This window comes from Acanthaster planci, linkage group LG09, assembly GCF_054643075.1.
Source record: "Acanthaster planci isolate LZ-2023a linkage group LG09, COTS_SCS, whole genome shotgun sequence".
Classification (NCBI taxonomy): Eukaryota; Metazoa; Echinodermata; class Asteroidea; order Valvatida; family Acanthasteridae; genus Acanthaster; species Acanthaster planci.
The window spans coordinates 6,536,929-6,555,816 of record NC_141785.1 but is presented as its reverse complement, the minus strand read 5'-3'; the positions used below and the strand labels follow the sequence as shown (position 1 = coordinate 6,555,816).

At 38.4% G+C, this 18,888-nt stretch overlaps 2 protein-coding genes across 2 annotated transcripts; one reads left to right on the top strand and one right to left on the bottom strand.

The window, feature by feature from the left end:
* Positions 1-604: 604 nt before the first annotated feature.
* LOC110989069 (uncharacterized) lies at positions 605-6,858 on the top strand. The gene is made up of 9 exons (XM_022253176.2): positions 605-739; positions 2,498-2,637; positions 2,828-2,920; positions 3,152-3,290; positions 3,698-3,738; positions 3,886-3,955; positions 4,321-4,357; positions 4,771-4,834; positions 5,337-6,858. Exons 1-9 carry the CDS (start codon positions 703-705, stop codon positions 5,511-5,513), a joined length of 798 nt encoding a protein of 265 aa, XP_022108868.2. The 5' UTR covers positions 605-702; the 3' UTR covers positions 5,514-6,858.
* myo19 (myosin XIX) lies at positions 6,109-18,862 on the bottom strand. Its single transcript, XM_022253174.2, has 22 exons — positions 18,753-18,862; positions 17,600-17,647; positions 17,296-17,400; positions 17,052-17,160; positions 16,769-16,911; positions 13,785-13,898; positions 13,571-13,629; positions 13,269-13,412; positions 12,826-12,928; positions 12,338-12,526; positions 12,022-12,109; positions 11,368-11,554; positions 10,987-11,176; positions 10,549-10,659; positions 10,131-10,307; positions 9,832-9,924; positions 9,486-9,542; positions 9,142-9,320; positions 8,622-8,820; positions 8,157-8,286; positions 7,813-8,027; positions 6,109-7,329 (listed from the first exon to the last, which is right to left on the bottom strand). Exons 1-22 carry the CDS (start codon positions 18,825-18,827, stop codon positions 6,922-6,924), a joined length of 3,123 nt encoding a protein of 1,040 aa, XP_022108866.2. The 5' UTR covers positions 18,828-18,862; the 3' UTR covers positions 6,109-6,921.
* Positions 18,863-18,888: the final 26 nt, after the last annotated feature.

The following is an 18,888-nucleotide window of genomic DNA, read 5'->3' as shown; positions in this document are numbered from 1 at the left end:
CTCCAACAAGCTAGATGACACAGTGAAACGGACATTTCCAAGGTGGAGATACACAGCGTTAATCATCTTCCCGTCATACTTTTGTTCTCTTCACAATATTCTTTCCTTTTTATCTCAAAAAGTTGAAGGGTCTGACGTTTCCATATCAGCAGAATGTTTCTCAAAAGCAAGCATAGACGACTGCAGAAAGAAGGAAAGGATGAAAAGCTTGTGGCTGGATAATGGGAACGGGGAAGGACTGTTTGAAAAGGCATGGGTAAGGAACAAAGGGATGTGGGGTAAGAAAAGATCATAAGTAAAATGAACGGCAGTGGCCGGCCCCACGAGGGTGGATTACCTGCAAACAAATCAAGGGAGATGGAAATGTTAATTAGTAGTTCCCTGCTTGGAATATTCAGGCCAAGAGGCTGTATGGTCGCCCGCTCAGTGTTTTCTATATTACCAGGGAAAGGAACTTTGCTTCGGTCTATAATTTACTTCATGATACGCATGAAAACGGACAGATTAACTGTCCATTTCTCAACCTGTACAAAAATGAGCCATCAAGATTTGCTCTCTTTGTGCTGAACATGGACCCCGCCCTCTGCCGCTCTACCATCCAGAAACAAGTAGCGCGCCCTCTACAAAAAAATCCGATTGTCATCGGATTGCATTGTGCTACCGTGCCGAGGACTTAGTGCAGGATCGACAAATTCTTTCAAAATGAGCTCATTAAAAGGCAAAGTAGCCCTTGTGACAGGTCAGCAAGAACTGTTGATAAGTAGTTTTTTCTTGGCTTAAATTTATTGACCAAATATTGACGTTACCAATTAAGCTTATCCTTACACGTACATGCATGCATGTACAGTGCCGTATATCGGTATATACTAGCCTGCCTGTAGGCCCTACACTGTACACATCCAACGTTGTAATACCGATGTGAAGTTAGTTCCTCGTTTGACGTTCGACATTCAACATTGATCAAGCAACTGTTCCATATTTGAACGAATAAGTAACCGGTTGACATTCAGGGTGCACATGCCTAAGAATAGTATGGTGTGCCAAAGGGGAAAAAAAAACTGCACCGCGAACGTCCACTTCCATTCACATGTACGCAAATTACATTGTATGTGCCTTTTCACAATAATGTACTGTATAAACAAACAACTCTCTCCCTCAAAGGGAACCTTGGGCGTAGGGTTCGTCGGGGCCAAACGGTAACTGGTCAAAGAAGCCTGAGGTGTAGGCGATTGTGTGTTGTGTTTTGGCACTGTAAATATTAGAAGAGAAATACAGGTTAATGTTATGTTCTCCCTGTTTTCACCGAACTGCTCAACTCAAACGAAATCATCAGTCAGACGCGCCAGCCATCAACGTTCTTTTTTGGGTGTCTTTCTTTACACTTTTGCGACCCCTTTGCCTGCATTTCAACCGGGCAAAGGCATTTTTCCACAGTCAAAAGGGCTTTGAAGAAAGTCGTGTCTCTTCGCTGGACTTCTTCGCTTGCAAACCAGAGTGGACAAGTGAATGCCTAACACTACACTAAATTTCTCAAATCAAAATAAAATACCCGAACCCCATGCCCCGCCTGGAGATTACATCGAATCTGATGTCATTGTTCTCAATCGGAGACGAGTCTTCAAACCCGGGGGAATGGGATCCTTCCAGGTGAAACAAATCCTGAAATGTAGGCGTCGGATTTTGACGGCCGTGTCCTTATGAGAGAAAAACACTAATTTTTTTTTTATTATTTGCCCTCTCCTCGAAACAATATAATTGTTTCCTCCATGCACACAGACATCACACTTGACACCCTGTCTACAGTGATCAGGATTAGGTTGATCTGAAAAATCAAAGTATTTCTAACACGTCTAAGTAAATGCTTCAATATTTTCCTCCCTAAATTTGACTTGGAGTACGTGTATTTGCAGAATACCCCGCCAATCTAAAAAGCGACCCCTGGAATGATTGGTTACCTGGGTACAAGGTGAAATGCTCTTGAGAAGAGTGTGACACTTTGACCTGTACCTGGCTATGAGGTTGATCATGTGGGGTGGTGGGGTATTCTGCAATTGAGGATTTGACTTTTTAGGATAACTGGACATGTTATCACTCAGTGAAGAACCACTGCAGGGAAAAAAAGAGTGATGTCTGTAGATACCAAACTCTTCCCCTCAGTCAAAACCATTTTTAAATTTTCTTCAGACAACAAAGTCACCAGAAATTAACCATGCAAGTGCGACACTTTCATGATCATCATCTAAAAATAAAGCTGAGTGATATCCTACAAAATCTTAGAACTAGTGGAATTGTTACTTCCACCACACCCAGTAGACGTGACAAACCCACAAAATGTTGGTACTGAGAGTCGGTCCCAAATATCCAGACTAACCATTGATATTATGACTAAGTAACCTGATGTTAGATTACCAGTACCCTAAAACATGTAATCCATACCATTACATGCGCGACCCTCAAGCTGACCCAAGTTAAGCCTTTTTGATGTATATAATTGTAGGAGCAAGTTCAGGCATTGGAGCTGAGACAGCCAGATATTTGGCTTCTTTGGGATGCCATCTGTCTCTGACTGGACGGAATGAAAGCAACCTGAAGACAGTCTCTGAAGAATGCCAACAGAATGGATTACCGGCAGACAAAGTAAATTGTGTACAGATGACTGTATTTTCCCTATTCGCTCAAATTAAAAGCAAAATGAACATGTGACATCTACAGGAACTTTATATTCAGCAAAATAGCAGCAAAGAACACGTTTCAACCTTTGTGACATGCATATTCCAACAAGTGGATTAATTAAATAATCACTTAATCCAAACTGACTTTCTCCTAGATTCTCCTCATCATAGCTGATCTGGGGAAAGAAGAAGATGTTAAAAAGGTTGCAGATAAAACGATTGAGTACTTCGGGGGTTTGGATGTGTTGGTAAGATGTCCAGTTTCTGGTAGTGTTCCATGCATCACAGACATTACAGCTAATGGTTTATACTACACGGATAGCTGAATACTTTGACAGGTTGTTGGGCATGCACATAAAAAACACAGGAAAAACAAACTGCTATAGCTAAGACTAGTAAGACTATCTGGTTCAATCACATTAGAATTTTGAAAATATCAGAAGTTTTGGAATTTGTTTTGTTTATTATTTACGTTGTAGGTGAACAATGCAGGTATTGTGATCCCTGGCTCCATTGAGACAGTCACCATGGAACAGTTTGACAAGACGTTTGATGTCAACGTCCGAGCACCGCTACAGCTAACTCACTTACTCAGACCACATCTCATTAAAACAAAAGGTTAATTGCAAATGTTTGAGGGTCTGACATTTTAATCCTAGCAGAGCCTTTGTCAAAGGTAAAATGACTGGCAGAACTCGAGCAGATAGAACAAAGCATTATGTATTTAGTCAATCTAATCTGTGTTGAGTTAATCTGTGGCAAACAACAAACAAGCATTGTATGTGACCAAACTTCTCCATCGATTTAATGTTCCAGTTGATTTTTGATTGATTGATTTTGGTTGATTTTTGTAACAGTGTTCTCATGTATGATGCAGTTGATTGTAGATCAAATTAATATCAACCCTAACAGTCCTCAATCCTTCACCTGTTGGAGGATTGAGGACTGTTAGGGTTAAACTTTAATACTAATAATAAATTTTAATATAATATACAGTAAATTTGCATATTTTTGTTTTCTTGAAGGTGCCATTGTGAATGTTTCCAGCGTCAACGGTATTATGGCGGTAAGTGGTAAAAAAAAATACTAAAGACAGAAAAATTAGAGATTGAAAAGACTTTTCATTCACCATAACAATTCAAAGTATATATTGTTAACAGTTCCATTGACATTTTGTTCATGGTTATGATGTTTGAAATTGTTTTACCTACAGTTTCCAGGGGTGATGACTTACTGTATGTCAAAGACTGCACTGGATAGCTTAACACTCAACAGTGCACATGGTAAGTGACTGTGTGCAGTGACACAAGATCAGAGCATGGAGGATCAACAGTTCCTTATCTCAGCTCACTGTTCTATAGATAAATGCTAAGTGGGTTCTAGACCAGCTAAGCAGGAAAACATTGACCCACTTTGAAATTGGTGTTTCCTTGTTACATTGTTCTTTACTAAGGTTATGTTTTTGTTTACTTTTAAAAACAGGATTTCTTGAAAGAGCAGTTGTGTCTAAAATCTAAAAAAAAAACATCTTCTGAGAGAAGGTCACAAACACATGTTCTGTTTTGTGAAAACAAAAGTATGTTCTCAAATTTGCAATGGATAGATATCTGTTTAATAATTGTCATTTTATGTGATTGAAAATTTGCAGATCTAGCCCCACATGGAGTAAGAGTGAATTCCGTCAAGTAAGTTTGTTTTTGTCTAAAACTTACTCCAGTCTTGAAATCGTGTTGGCCAGACCTTTGGAACCTCAGACCACAGATATTCATTTTCAATATGTGGTGGTCTGTAGCTTCCAACAGTGTAAAAAAAGGCTTTGTTACATGAATCATATGTCATGTACATGTACTTAATATCAACCAAGAGTTTGACAAACTTATATCTTGAAAGTTCCCATGCCAGCTCAGTTGGTACATTTGTAATCTTCTGTATCTCAGGTAAACTCACAAAGCTCAGTAGTTTTCAGTCATTTCGTTTTTTTTCCTGTCTTAATGGAAAAATGTATCTTATATATACATTTATGTGCAAAGTCATCAACTTGTTACAACATCCATTGACACAAAATTATTGATTTTTATATTCCTTTTCATTATTATAGCCCAGGGGTAATCAGAACAGCTGTGCACAAACGTGGAGGCATGACAGATGAGCAGTATCAACAGGTGAGTGTACCTGTTGTGGACTGTGCATTTGCCAATCATGTAGGGTTAAAAGGCAAATTATTGACATTATCAACAGACACTGCACACCCATGGTCAAGCTGCAAGCATAATCCTCTTTTAAAACCATTCCCTTTTGTGCCCATTCTGTTGAAATTCATTGGTCACATATTACACTGTTGTCAACCCTGGAAGCAATGCAGTATATTCATCTAATTAGCTATGCAACACCATCTAAGCTCCTGCATGGAGCACACAGAATGGATACAGTTATATCAAAGCCAGAAAATATTTGCCCACAGCTGCTGTATAAAAATGAGAAAATGGCCTGCTACGAAGGACAAATGCAAAGTAAATTGATATATAAAGTATGGAGGCCATTGAAGTTAACTGTAGTGAAACAACATTACGGAAGGGTTAAAAGCAAAACTTGCTTTACCCTGGTTATTTGGTCGTTGACTTGAAGTAATCATTTTTGTTATTTTCAACTTTTTCCCAATTCCAGTTTCTAAAGAAGTGTGAACACACTCATGCCATGGGTCGGACAGGCACTGTGGATGAGGTTGCCAAGGTGATAGCATTCTTAGCCTCTGATGATTCATCATATGTCACAGGAGAACTTATCACCATAGATGGAGGAAGACATCTTCTTACAGTCATGGCTCCAGAGAAGAAAGATTAAGAAAAAAACACTGCAATACTTCTAGAAATCATTTTAAACCTTCATTTGGCTTCAGATATATTCATGCTAGTGTCAGTCATGTTGTTTACGTTCTTCCGTTGTGAGCGGATTTTTGTTTTTTGAAGCACATGCAAAACATGGATACAAAAACTACATTTCTACAAGACATTGCTGGCTATTTCATTGAATAATTGTTAAATATTACAATATTTATGAAAATAGAATGTTGTGCATTGAGCATACACAAATGGCTTCATCATGGAGTTCCTTGCATTCCTCCAATGTTTTTTGTTAGGATCCATGGAGTTACCTTCATCATGAGTAGCCAAAGCATGAGTAAAATCAGGAGAATACTGATATTTTGACTTTAAAGTACTTCCATTTTTCTATTTCATATTTTAATTTTGTGTGAGAATAATTTCAGCGTGTATGATTATAGAAGACATTTTGTAACCTTGAGATATTTCTGATTAAGAACAAAATGTCTTGTAAATAATTCTCGAGTTCCCCCTTTTTGTGTTCAATGCTACACAAAGTTGGTACTAAAATGGAAAGATTTTGAAAAAAATTTGGAGAAAAGCTTCAGAGAGGCAAGTTACTTCAGTCTATTTTTACTCTGATATTCTTGGCTTTCAATGATTTGATATCGCCACCGATTGGAGAGCTCATCACTACAAATAAAGGTAAATGCGTTTAATGTAAATTTACATGAAAAAAAGAGGGGTTTGGATATCTTCAACTTGACAGAAATAAAACAAAAAGCAAGTGGTAAGAAAGTAATTACCTTCAACTCCAACAAAACAAACATTCAACTTTTTACTGGCCAAAAACCAGGAAACCGAAGATCTACATAGGCACTTCGTTAGTAATTGAAAATTTCTTGTTTTAAAAATTACTAAACGAGTACTCTTATAAATTGTTAATTAACCGGGCCTACAAAATAAAAACCGAATTAAAATCGCATTCTAGCCATACCCTGAATATTTTGTTTCATCAATTGTGAAAAATGAAAGAAACATGATTGAATACGTGTAAATGAATAAGGTACTTCAAGTATTAATGTGAAATTTTGAAAATATGAAAAAGGTGTCATTGAAAATGAGTATACAAAACAGATACTTAGCAATTTTAAAAGAGTGAATTTCAAACATACCTGGTAGAATCCCTTACAACTCATAAACTGAACCTGTGCTAACAGTTTATAAACTGTGTAGAGAGTAGACCTCAAGAAATTTGGAATCAAAATCTTAACAAAATGCACTGAAACAGGTGTTGGATGTTATAAAATAAATGGATTAATGTCACTGATTATTGCACAATAAATTGGAAATTTAACGGGAAATCATGCTGGGTTTGAAAGATTTGTTATGATTCTATTCCACTGAGGTCTATGTAACGGTTGGTTGTTTCAAAGTTGGACCGGTCCCTTTAATAATAAAGCGGTCACAACAGCAGCAAGTGCAAAATCAACAGCAGGTTTCTTGAAAATACCAACCAAGGTTCCACCAAGACCCACTTGGGTTGTCTGTATATCCTCATCATGTCTTACTTCTTTGTTGTCAGCATCGTCATCGTCATCAAGTTCACTACCATGCTGCTCCGGCTGAGGATTTGTGACAGAGCCACACTTGCTACATCTCCTCGGTAAGATTCCAGAATTGTATAGGGCTAATCCTGAGGGATGTCGAAGGTCTATGAGTCCCACTGATGGAGGTTGTAATGCTTGGTTGTTGGGGTAAGATTCATGATTGGGTGAGGATAGCAAGATGGAATGTTCTCTTGCTACTGAGAGTCTGTCTCTACATTCATGGAATTCCTGCTGAAACAATAGACGGCAAATTGTAAGAAAGCGTTCTGACACTAGCAGCATGGTTACTGGAATTGAAATGAAATAGGGATGTCCTCAAAAAAATATAAAAGTTACAAAATGTGACCCACTCTTTCAAAACCAGGCTGAAGTGGGTAGTTGTGATGTTTGACAATTCCTCTCCCCCACCTTTTTCACCCTTCAAAATAATCCATGCAGAGTCTAAATTCTGTTTCCAGAAAGCTTTATACGGGTAACGATAGCAGTGGAACTTCCATGAAGAAATGAATAGTGGAAGTTCCACTGTTTTAGGGATATGAAATTACCCACTTCAGCCTGGTTTTGGGATGTAGAGGGGTCACATATATCAAATTCATTCCCAAATCTTGCATGGATTGATTTCTTTCAAATTCTGGAAGAAATTCAGACTTCAGGACAACTTTTCAGACTACTCTGTTGCAGCAGAAATCAAAGCTGATGTGATATACTCGCCTCATCCTCTGACGAGCAACTGTCTGCATTATGACAGTCATCAACATGAGCTAAACTCTTCTCCAGTGACAGTTTTTTGGTGGCCTCTAGCTCCAGCCGTTGAAGTTCCTTTTCTTGCTGTTTCTTGATGCAGTATTCCAGCATGGCATGTTGTATGACCCTTGCTGCATCGTTCATTATTTCCATACACAGACGTACTCTCCAGCCACGGTACGCTATCAAGACAAAAACAGACGCTGCCTGATCATAAGACTGAAGCACAGGTGGTCCATATAGAATAAGCTTTGATGGGAATTGAAACAATTTTGATAACAAAGCTCCAGAGACACACCCTGTCTCCTTACCTGCTTGGATCAATGTGGCAGCCTCCAGTCGCCTGACTTTCTGCCATCTTTGGTATCTTCTCCAACATCGTTGGATGCAAGTAGCTGCTTCCATCAAGGCAAAGGCTCTCAGTCTCTCCAGCTCCTCAAACTGAAACCAGGAAAGACAGAAAGGGGAAATCTTATCAGAACCCAGCAGGTGTATTCTGCTTTAAGCTCACTGTTTTCTTTCCCGTTGAGCTTCTCTGCATGTAATCAGGTCAAAGGATATCAAACCAAAGTGGCATCCAGCGAGAGCATCTGAAAAACAGGAGAACTCTCAATTTACAAGAGCCATCATTCCACAGAAATGGAATGAGGTAGACGCTTTGGAGGAAAAACAATTTTACAAAAAAGTGGTATGGATTGTTTCACCTTGAAGTTGGATGGCTCTTTATTAACTTACGATGATGATGAGGCCACATTTTTAAGCAGACCATTCCATACCTGCCCAGAACGTAGAAACACCTTGGTCTTTCCAAACTGTGTCCCAGCAGTTTCATTTTCCTTATCTTCATCACCAAACACACTTTCCATGAGAGAGACACAGAATGTCTTCGCCATTTTGTCCTTGTTAATTCCTGTAGCAGCTTGTAGAGAGTTGTGCACAGCTTGATAGCGCTGCTGAAACTCTGCATAGGCAATTCTATAAACAAACATATATAGAATTTCCAGAGACTTGCTTATTGCTTCCGCATTTTCAAACTCAACCTCATTCTAAGACCAATGAACTTTTTCATTTTTCTGGCGTTAGGAATATAAGTGTGTCGGTTAAGTACTTGGGACAAAACCTTTCATCAAAAACACGGTACCAATTGCTTAAAATGTATCTCAAGAGAATCATTTTGCAAAATGAATGACCTATATTGTTTTAGCTCCAGATTTAAACCTATATCTGCTCCTTCTCTTAATCTAGCCCAACCTGTTTCAAATGGCTCTTTTTAAGTTGAAGCATGTATACACAAACCTGGCAGGGAACCCTTTAGCACTGATGGCAATAGTCTCTAGCACACCGCAAGCCCTCAACTGAGAGACAACATGGCCACTATCAAAGATGTCTGGCACACAGGCTAGATTAGGCTTGATGCAACGGATGTAGTGTGGTGTCGTGGAAGTTAGTATGGTCATCAGGCTATCTAGGGAGGTCTGAAAATTCAAAGTAAATTTACAAAACTTTCAAGCCTCACTTCAAATCTTAAAGGGCTGGGAGCCTCCCTCGGACAAGTTTTTCCATCAAAGTTTTTGTTTATGCTTTGTTTTTAGCCTACTGTGCTTGATGAGGAATCTACCATTTTGAGGACAACTGTTTACCTTAAACTTGGAGACCACAGTTTTTGCCTGCATTTTTCCACTCTTGACAGGCTGGATCTACAGTAAAATAAAAATTACTTCAGCAATTTGCAAATTAACCACAGGTTTGACAGACAAAGCAATTTACAATTTCTGCTCCATTTAATACAAATTCTTCAGTTGACTTGGTAGGGCAGCACATTCATTCTCCTTTAAACACAATTCTAGACACATGTAGAAGACGCATGTGATGAGATAAATTGGCAAACTAGAACGGTGCACTTCGGAAAAGAGATGTATACATTCAATGTCTGGGATAATTAGAAAACTAACTCTAGAAAATAATAAGTTTTTTGATAGCACATACCTCATGCTCTGCTAGATCTGTCTGTACTAGCTTGCTGACAAACTGCTTAGTGCTATTGGCGACTAGTTCTATCAATTCAATGGGAATGTGGTCCTGCGTTGGGGGGATATACCAATTCAGATTACAAACAAATCAAATTGTCTAAATTTTGTTGAATGACAGCAATTAATTTCCAAGAAAACCCCGTTGTTACACCATCATACCCAATCAGATTCTCCTCCACAGGATTTTTGCAGCATTGATTGAGTTTTTCTTGCCTCAAAGTCTGCATCAATTGAAGTCCCACTGGAGGTATTTACCTTGTTTTTTTCAATGAGGCCCTGTGTATTGTAGGTAACATCATCAGCATAGTGATTGACAACGAAGGCAGGGTACCGGACAGTGACAGGTGGTTTGTTGATGTGTTTGCCATTGATGCTATCCAGTAGTCTGGTGCTGAATGCTGAGGCCTCGGTGTGGCGGTTCAGACAACACTCCTATACAAAGCAATTAGTCGACTATTACTTTCTGTTTTTTTTCAGACAGTATAAAATTTGAGTAACTCTGCACACTGACACAAGCCAAATCATACAATTGATTCATCCTCTTCAGTTCAATAGCTTGGATCATGCCTAACTTTGAAATTTCTAGCATTTCTGCAACAACTTTATAATAAGGAGTTTCCCAAGTTCTGCTAATTGATTGAATCAAAGCCACCTAAATGTTTAAATCCATTACCTCATTCATAAGCGAGAAAATACTGCATTTGCCTTCAATGACATCAAGGCATGGTTGGTTGTCAGCAAAACGGAAGAATTGCCAAGAAATTCCTTCAATAGAATATTCCTCCTGTAACAAAACAAACAGGTTAATGACAGGATTTATAAACGACTATCCCTGGCAAAGTAGGGCGTTGGATGTAGGATCTTGAAAACATATTCATGATCTAATGGGAGATTGTGAACTGGCTTTGTGGCCAGCAAGTCTTTGGCTTCACTACTTTACAACTTATACAAGCACTCTACAAGTATGTAAGAAATTTATTGGTTGAAAGCACAAGGAAGCCTACGGGTTTACACACGCACAGTTCTGGATCTTTTTCACAATCTCAATGGGTAACTAGTCTCACCAGTCTTACTGGATAACTTTAGAAGTCACATGACAAAGCTTTCCTACCTGCTCTGCTCGGAGGAAGTGTGCCACAAAGTGCTGCTGCAGCTTCTCATTTGCATAATTTATGCAGAGTTGCTCCAGGCTGTTTGATTGGAAGCTTTCAAATCCATAGATATCCAGGAGACCAATGAAGGAGTGCCATTGGCCAGCACAGGTCGATTTATTAATGAAGGACACCAGCCAATCAAAGAGTCTGAACCAAATAAATTGTACCAAAAAAGCGTGCTTTCATTTAGAAGTATCACTTGTTCCGACAGATTCTACTGAAATAATTACAAACACATTTCAAAACTGACTGACTTACTACAACACAGCCTGGCTCAAGCAAGTCACACAAATTTCAACAATTTAACAATAGAGCAACCAGACTGAAATTTTACACACCTTGCATACAGTAGTTTGGCCATACAATCCCGTCTGGTTCCTGCCTCCTCCACTGTACAAGGTCTCATGAAGACACTCTTCCTCTTGCTATGAGTGGCTGTTATCTTTCTAAACATGAGACATTTCTCTAGCTGTTCCTCATCCAAACCAAGCAGTCTGGTGGCAAACTCCGAAGATAACTGATAGTCTAAACTCCAACAATCAAATCCACAAATCTCTGACTACATGGTTTGTGTATAGCATGGCACTCTACCAAGCCCAAAACACGCCATCCTCTGCTACTGAGTGCAATTTAAGAGTGATTCCATTTCTGGGCCTGGTGCTGCTAAGTACAAAATTGTAAGCTAACGAAACTGTTTCTCAGTTGGAAGAAAAGAAAATGGTTGGCAAATTTGATCAGAGCATGCTAAATAATGCGTCTGCTATGAACAATTATCAACAAGAGAAATGTGGAAGCTACATTTTCAATGACATTTAAAGCTGTTTCACACTTCCCACAGCAAAAGAGAAGAGATTTCTTAGCTGTAGTTTGAAAGTGTTGTTTTCCATAGCTCTGATGAATTCATAGATCTAAAATTTGCCTCCAGGTATTTCTTTAAGCACCACGATGAATCCAGATCCTACTCAGTGCTCGAATGTCTCCTAAAAACCTACCCTTGTTATCTTCATCAATGTCACATGACTCATGTTCTCCATCACTGGTGAAGCAAATATTTCCTAAGTGCAGAAGACCTGAGAGAACCTAGAATGAATACAGAGACAAGTATTGAATTGTTATCCCCTTATTGGGAAGTGTCTCAAATGCTACGGACATGAGTTAACTGGGCTTTCTATAATTTCTAGATTTGGCATGGGTTGACAAGACTAAGCACTGCCGTGTACTTAGTTACACCATTTGAAAGAACTCACTCTACGTATCAAATAGGAAAATCTAAAAAGTTTTTGCAGCTGAACAAAGAACTGCATTTACCTGGAATATTTCCCTCTGGTGGGTAAGGGTAAGGCCAATGCCAGCCATTGCTTCTCTCGTTGTCTTCAATGCCTGGCAATCTTCCAATTTTTTGGCTGTGTTGGATTTCATCGGGAGATACTTTAGATAATAATCAGGCAGACCAAGGCCAAACATAGCCTTCTCCTCAGAACTTGCTCCTTGATACAACTACCAGACAAATAAAACCAAGATTCTTTAGTACACTGACTCAAAACTTAATGATCCAAAGAACATACTTCACACGTCTTTATTCAACATTCCTTTTTTGCGCCAGCCCCAGGCAACAGGATGGAGAGAATTGCTTCAGACTAAAGCAATTCTTCAAAGTAAAGTAAGCAATTGGCAATGAAATTGGGGGAGGAAACAGTCTTTATTCAATGAGATCAGGTGCTCAGTCACTTCATTAATCTTAAACACCGGCACCCTCTGGAGACAAAAACCTCCTTGAGAGAGTAGAGAAGACATACCTGATAGAAGATATGGAAGTTCCTCTCATCAGTTGACTGGTGAACCACTCTAGTCTTCTCAAGCAAGTAGGTCTGAATAGATGCACCGATAATATGCTGGCCCCTGGGTACAAGGAAAACATTAACTACAAATGTAGAAATGTCAGTTATCAACCTTGATCTGAAGGATGACTACCCACATCGTGGCAGATCAAAAGTGTTGAATGGACAACAGGCGAGAAACCTGATTACCAAACATAAATGCAGTCAGACTGAAAGCGGCCTGACATATATTCCTATTCAGTCCCAAATACTGCATTTCATGCAGCAGCAACAAGAACTATTCCACAGGCTGTCATCGATGTCACTTACAAACAAGACAATGCAAGTTCAAAGTTCAGGTGATGAGGTGTCGAACCCCTAAACACAATGTCAGCTCCACAGTCCAAAGGAGGTATTTTTACCTGTCAAACTGGAGTTGTATGTATTTGCCGAAGCGACTGCTGTTATGATTTCTAACTGTGCCAGCGTTACCAAATGCCTCTAGGATTGGATTAGAATCAAGGATTCTTGTCTTGATACAATCTCCAGGAGAAGGCTCAAAACCACTGAAAACAAAGTCATACGCAAGAGGAAAAGTAAGTCCGTCATCAAATATAGCCACAACACATAATGTATAGATGGAAACATTTTCAAAATTGAATTAAAACATGTTGAGATAGTCAAAGTTAATAGATAATTCGATTAATTGATTTGAGCAACATACCCTGGATTATAGACAGCTACAGTAGCTAGATACTCCATGAGACATCGAGCTGTCCATGTCTGAAATGAAAACAGCGTATAAAATGACAACATTAATGCGAAACTGAATGGGCTGAATGTTGTATGGAAAATTCATTTCCTTTAGTTTCTTTTAATTCTAAATATCAAGAGGTACCCTTCCATTCCAAACCAAAAGGATGAATTAAAATACTGACCTTGCCAGCGCCACTTTCTCCACTGACAATAATTGATTGGTTTTTTGGATCCAAACCTAACTTCATCTGACTGTAAGCTTTCTCAGCCATGCCATAAACATGAGGTGGATTGCTCTGAAAATACAAAGACAAATCCATAGAATGAAAGCTCATACAGAGACAAATCCACAGAATGAAAGCTCATACAAAGACAAATCCACAGAATGAAAGCTCATACAAAGACAAATCCATAGAATGAAAGCTCATACAGAGACAAATCCATAGAATGAAAGCTCATACAAAGACAAATCCATGGAATGAAAGCTCATACAGAGACAAATCCATAGAATGAAAGCTCATACAAAGACAAATCCATAGAATGAAAGCTCATACAAAGACAAATCCATGGAATGAAAGCTCATACAAAGACAAATCCATGGAATGAAAGCTCATACAAAGACAAATCCACAGAATGAAAGCTCATACAGAGACAAATCCATGGAATGAAAGCTCATACAAAGACAAATCCATAGAATGAAAGCTCATACAAAGACAAATCCATAGAATGAAAGCTCATACAAAGACAAATCCATAGAATGAAAGCTCATACAAAGACAAATCCATAGAATGAAAGCTCATACAAAGACAAATCCACAGAATGAAAGCTCATACAGAGACAAATCCATAGAATGAAAGCTCATACAAAGACAAATCCATAGAATGAAAGCTCATACAAAGACAAATCCATAGAATGAAAGCTCATACAAAGACAAATCCACAGAATGAAAGCTCATACAAAGACAAATCCATAGAATGAAAGCTCATACAAAGACAAATCCATGAAATGAAAGCTCCTACAGAGACAAATCCACAGAATGAAAGCTCATACAAAGACAAATCCACAGAATGAAAGCTCATACAAAGACAAATCCATAGAATGAAAGCTCATACAGAGACAAATCCATAGAATGAAAGCTCATACAAAGACAAATCCATGAAATGAAAGCTCCTACAGAGACAAATCTACAGAATGAAAGCTCATACAAAGACAAATCCATAGAATGAAAGCTCATACAAAGACAAATCCACAGAATGAAAGCTCATACAAAGACAAATCCATAGAATGAAAGCTCATACAAAGACAAATCCATGAAATGAAAGCTCATACAAAGACAAATCCACAGAATGAAAGCTCATACAGAGACAAATCCACAGAATGAAAGCTCATACAAAGACAAATCCATGGAATGAAAGCTCATACAAAGACAAATCCATGGAATGAAAGCTCATACAAAGACAAATCCACAGAATGAAAGCTCATACAGAGACAAATCCACAGAATGAAAGCTCATACAAAGACAAATCCATGGAATGAAAGCTCCTACAGAGACAAATCCACAGAATGAAAGCTCATACAAAGACAAATCCATAGAATGAAAGCTCATACAAAGACAAATCCATAGAATGAAAGCTCATACAAAGACAAATCCATAGAATGAAAGCTCATACAGAGACAAATCCATAGAATGAAAGCTCATACAAAGACAAATCCATGGAATGAAAGCTCATACAGAGACAAATCCACAGAATGAAAGCTCATACAGAGACAAATCCACAGAATGAAAGCTCATACAAAGACAAATCCACAGAATGAAAGCTCATACAGAGACAAATCCACAGAATGAAAGCTCATACAGAGACAAATCCACAGAATGAAAGCTCATACAAAGACAAATCCACAGAATGAAAGCTCATACAGAGACAAATCCACAGAATGAAAGCTCATACAAAGACAAATCCATGGAATGAAAGCTCATACAAAGACAAATCCATGGAATGAAAGCTCATACAGAGACAAATCCATAGAATGAAAGCTCATACAGAGACAAATCCATAGAATGAAAGCTCATACAGAGACAAATCCACAGAATGAAAGCTCATACAAAGACAAATCCATGGAATGAAAGCTCATACAAAGACAAATCCATGGAATGAAAGCTCATACAAAGACAAATCCATAGAATGAAAGCTCATACAAAGACAAATCCACAGAATGAAAGCTCATACAAAGACAAATCCACAGAATGAAAGCTCATACAAAGACAAATCCATAGAATGAAAGCTCATACAGAGACAAATCCATAGAATGAAAGCTCATACAAAGACAAATCCACAGAATGAAAGCTCATACAGAGACAAATCCACAGAATGAAAGCTCATACAAAGACAAATCCATAGAATGAAAGCTCATACAGAGACAAATCCACAGAATGAAAGCTCATACAAAGACAAATCCATAGAATGAAAGCTCATACAAAGACAAATCCATGGAATGAAAGCTCCTTCAGAGACAAATCCATAGAATGAAAGCTCATACAAAGACAAATCCACAGAATGAAAGCTCATACAAAGACAAATCCATGAAATGAAAGCTCATACAGAGACAAATCCACAGAATGAAAGCTCATACAAAGACAAATCCATAGAATGAAAGCTCATACAAAGACAAATCCATAGAATGAAAGCTCATACAAAGACAAATCCATGGAATGAAAGCTCATACAGAGACAAATCCATGGAATGAAAGCTCATACAAAGACAAATCCATGGAATGAAAGCTCATACAAAGACAAATCCATAGAATGAAAGCTCATACAAAGACAAATCCATAGAATGAAAGCTGATACAAAGACAAATCCATAGAATGAAAGCTCATACAAAGACAAATCCACAGAATGAAAGCTCATACAAAGACAAATCCATGGAATGAAAGCTCATACAGAGACAAATCCATGGAATGAAAGCTCATACAAAGACAAATCATTTACATTGATAAGAAGTCCCTTTTACACCAAGTTTCAAAGGAATATTTTGTCACTGTGTTCCATACATTATGCAGATAATTTGTCGTAACTTTTCATTATTGGTTTAAGCCATTACTTTTATAACTACTCTAATATCAAAACACTTTGACTTCAAATCATAACGTCAAAATGATATCTGACCTTTGACCCTTCTCTGTATCTTTGCACGACTTCCTCTCCATAACAACCTTTCAATTCCTTGAAGGGATTCACTGCAATCAGAGTTACTCCTGCTGAGGTGCTGCAAGATCCTGAATAGAAGCGTACTCGTAGACAGTGAAGAACTGAAACCAGATTGCATAGAAGATATCGTTAGTGACATTGTTACTGATAGTCCAATGCAATAACGTTTGAGCGTAGGAGTCTGTTAGAGGGTCAGGATGCTAAGAAGAGAAGAAATGGATAGTGGAGGATAGTTTAGTACCTGATGCTTCACAGAGAGGGCTGAGTGTAGTAAGGTCATCTGTCTCTTCGTAGTATTGGGTGATCCCACTCACTTGAGGATAGTCTCCTTTTGGTTTGACCACAGATTCCTGGTGAAAAAATGAAATAAGAAAAGAAGAAGCTTTGTCATGCACTGATGGGATTCATTTTAGCAGCTGGACAATTCCCGAGCGTGCAGTTCTTGGAATTTTTGGATCTTTAAATAAATTAACCTCAACACCCACCTTTCCATTTTCAAACTTGACACACAAACTACCATCTTTTCCAACTGAGGCCACAGTAGCTGGTAGCCACACTTCACTGGTATCATGCACCCAGACATCCAGGCCCTTAAGAGCAAAAGAAACACATTCTTGTGAAAATTTACCCCACAATTTTGAATAACCTGCAAATTACTTAACAGGTAGAGCCAACACAAAAACACCCTTACAATAAACACCTACTCATCTCAGGAAAAATATTTCAATCAGTCACAAATACACCATAAATAGGATTTTGGCTTTACATTCACAAATTAAAGATGGTTACCTTGCTGTAATGAGGTCTCTTCTTCTGTGGTGTAGCTTTTCTTGGTTTCTGTCGAACATTAATGTACATATTCAAGAAATTGTGTAGTCTGGGAAACTAGGACCTTCTGGTGCAAGCCCAAACTCAGTGAATACAACTCATTGCATCCATTCTTAGAATGACCTGCAAGTTGGAATCTAATCAGACATGTTTGATTGAATATGTGCCTACCCTAAAACTTAGAAGCATGGAAGAGGATTCCCATTCCTGCAGATACATATCCACAATATTGTTTTCAGCTTAGGGGTATGCCCCCCAAGGTCTTATAATAGAGCCCAAAGGGGTGGGGCTTAATGGATTAATCATGACTAATGGTCGGACTGTCCAGTTTGAAAACTGTTCAAGTTTCATCGATAATGTACATGTATTTTAATTTTGTATGATTTGGGCACGTGTATCAGCACTGTTTGTAACTTGGAATCAAAAGTTGACTATCATAACTGTAAAATCTTTGGATGCTCATTGACTTTAAATCGGAACTCTATTTGGTCCAGATGACAGACACAACGACAACCATCTGATCATGGAGGAAAGATACATGTACTACTAGGCCTAATGTTATTCCATGTCATGTGCATAACACTGACTAATCACCTACCTGTGTAATCATAAACCGGGACATTCTTGAAGTCAGCATGACGTCACTACAAACATTTGACTGTTTAACATGCAGCAAAGGGTCAAATTTACCCTTCGTGCTAGTATTAAGTAATATGCAGAAGTTCCCGGATGTCTGGCCAATTATCCTTCATTCTGTTCATGTCCTTTTTTATTAATCCCAACTTCAAACGTAGAAACTAATTTACAAAGTAGAGCAGTAAGACTCCTGTCAAACATGACCCCCTTTGCTCAGTCCTTTTTTCGAGCACATTTAACTTCAGAATCCACACGGATAGACCATAGAAAATAGACGGAGGAAGATAAAAAGAAACTTTAAGGGTGTTCAATTTCAAGCGCCCTCTATCTTGTGAGCAAATGCACAGCGTTGAATTTGGTTCTGAAACTCCACAAAAGTTAACTCCCAAAAACTAGGCCACAACAAACGACTTTAGGAAAATGAAATTCAATAACTGAATAGAGAGACACTTAGCATTATGCTCCTTAAAAACCTTACCTTTCTCCATTCTTTCTTGCTATCCAGCAAAACGTTTCCAATTTTTGCTGTCGCTGCCTTCAAGGTAGCTGCCATCTTGGTTCCCCTTTCGAATCGAATTAAACCTCGCATTTTGCTTTGACCAATGAGATTGTGT

Excerpts from the sequence above, each read along its gene's own strand:
- LOC110989069 (XM_022253176.2), top strand. The coding sequence starts at position 703 with ATGAGCTCATTAAAAGGCAAAGTAGCCCTTGTGACAG. Across the intron at positions 3,291-3,697 it reads ACATCTCATTAAAACAAAAG|GTGCCATTGTGAATGTTTCC; the intron begins GTTAATTGCAAA and ends GTTTTCTTGAAG. Across the intron at positions 3,956-4,320 it reads AACACTCAACAGTGCACATG|ATCTAGCCCCACATGGAGTA; the intron begins GTAAGTGACTGT and ends GAAAATTTGCAG.
- myo19 (XM_022253174.2), bottom strand. The coding sequence starts at position 18,827 with ATGGCAGCTACCTTGAAGGCAGCGACAGCAAAAATTGGAAACGTTTTG. Across the intron at positions 12,929-13,268 it reads ATACAACTCCAGTTTGACAG|GGGCCAGCATATTATCGGTG; the intron begins GTAAAAATACCT and ends CCTTGTACCCAG. Across the intron at positions 11,177-11,367 it reads GCCAAACTACTGTATGCAAG|ACTCTTTGATTGGCTGGTGT; the intron begins GTGTGTAAAATT and ends TATTTGGTTCAG.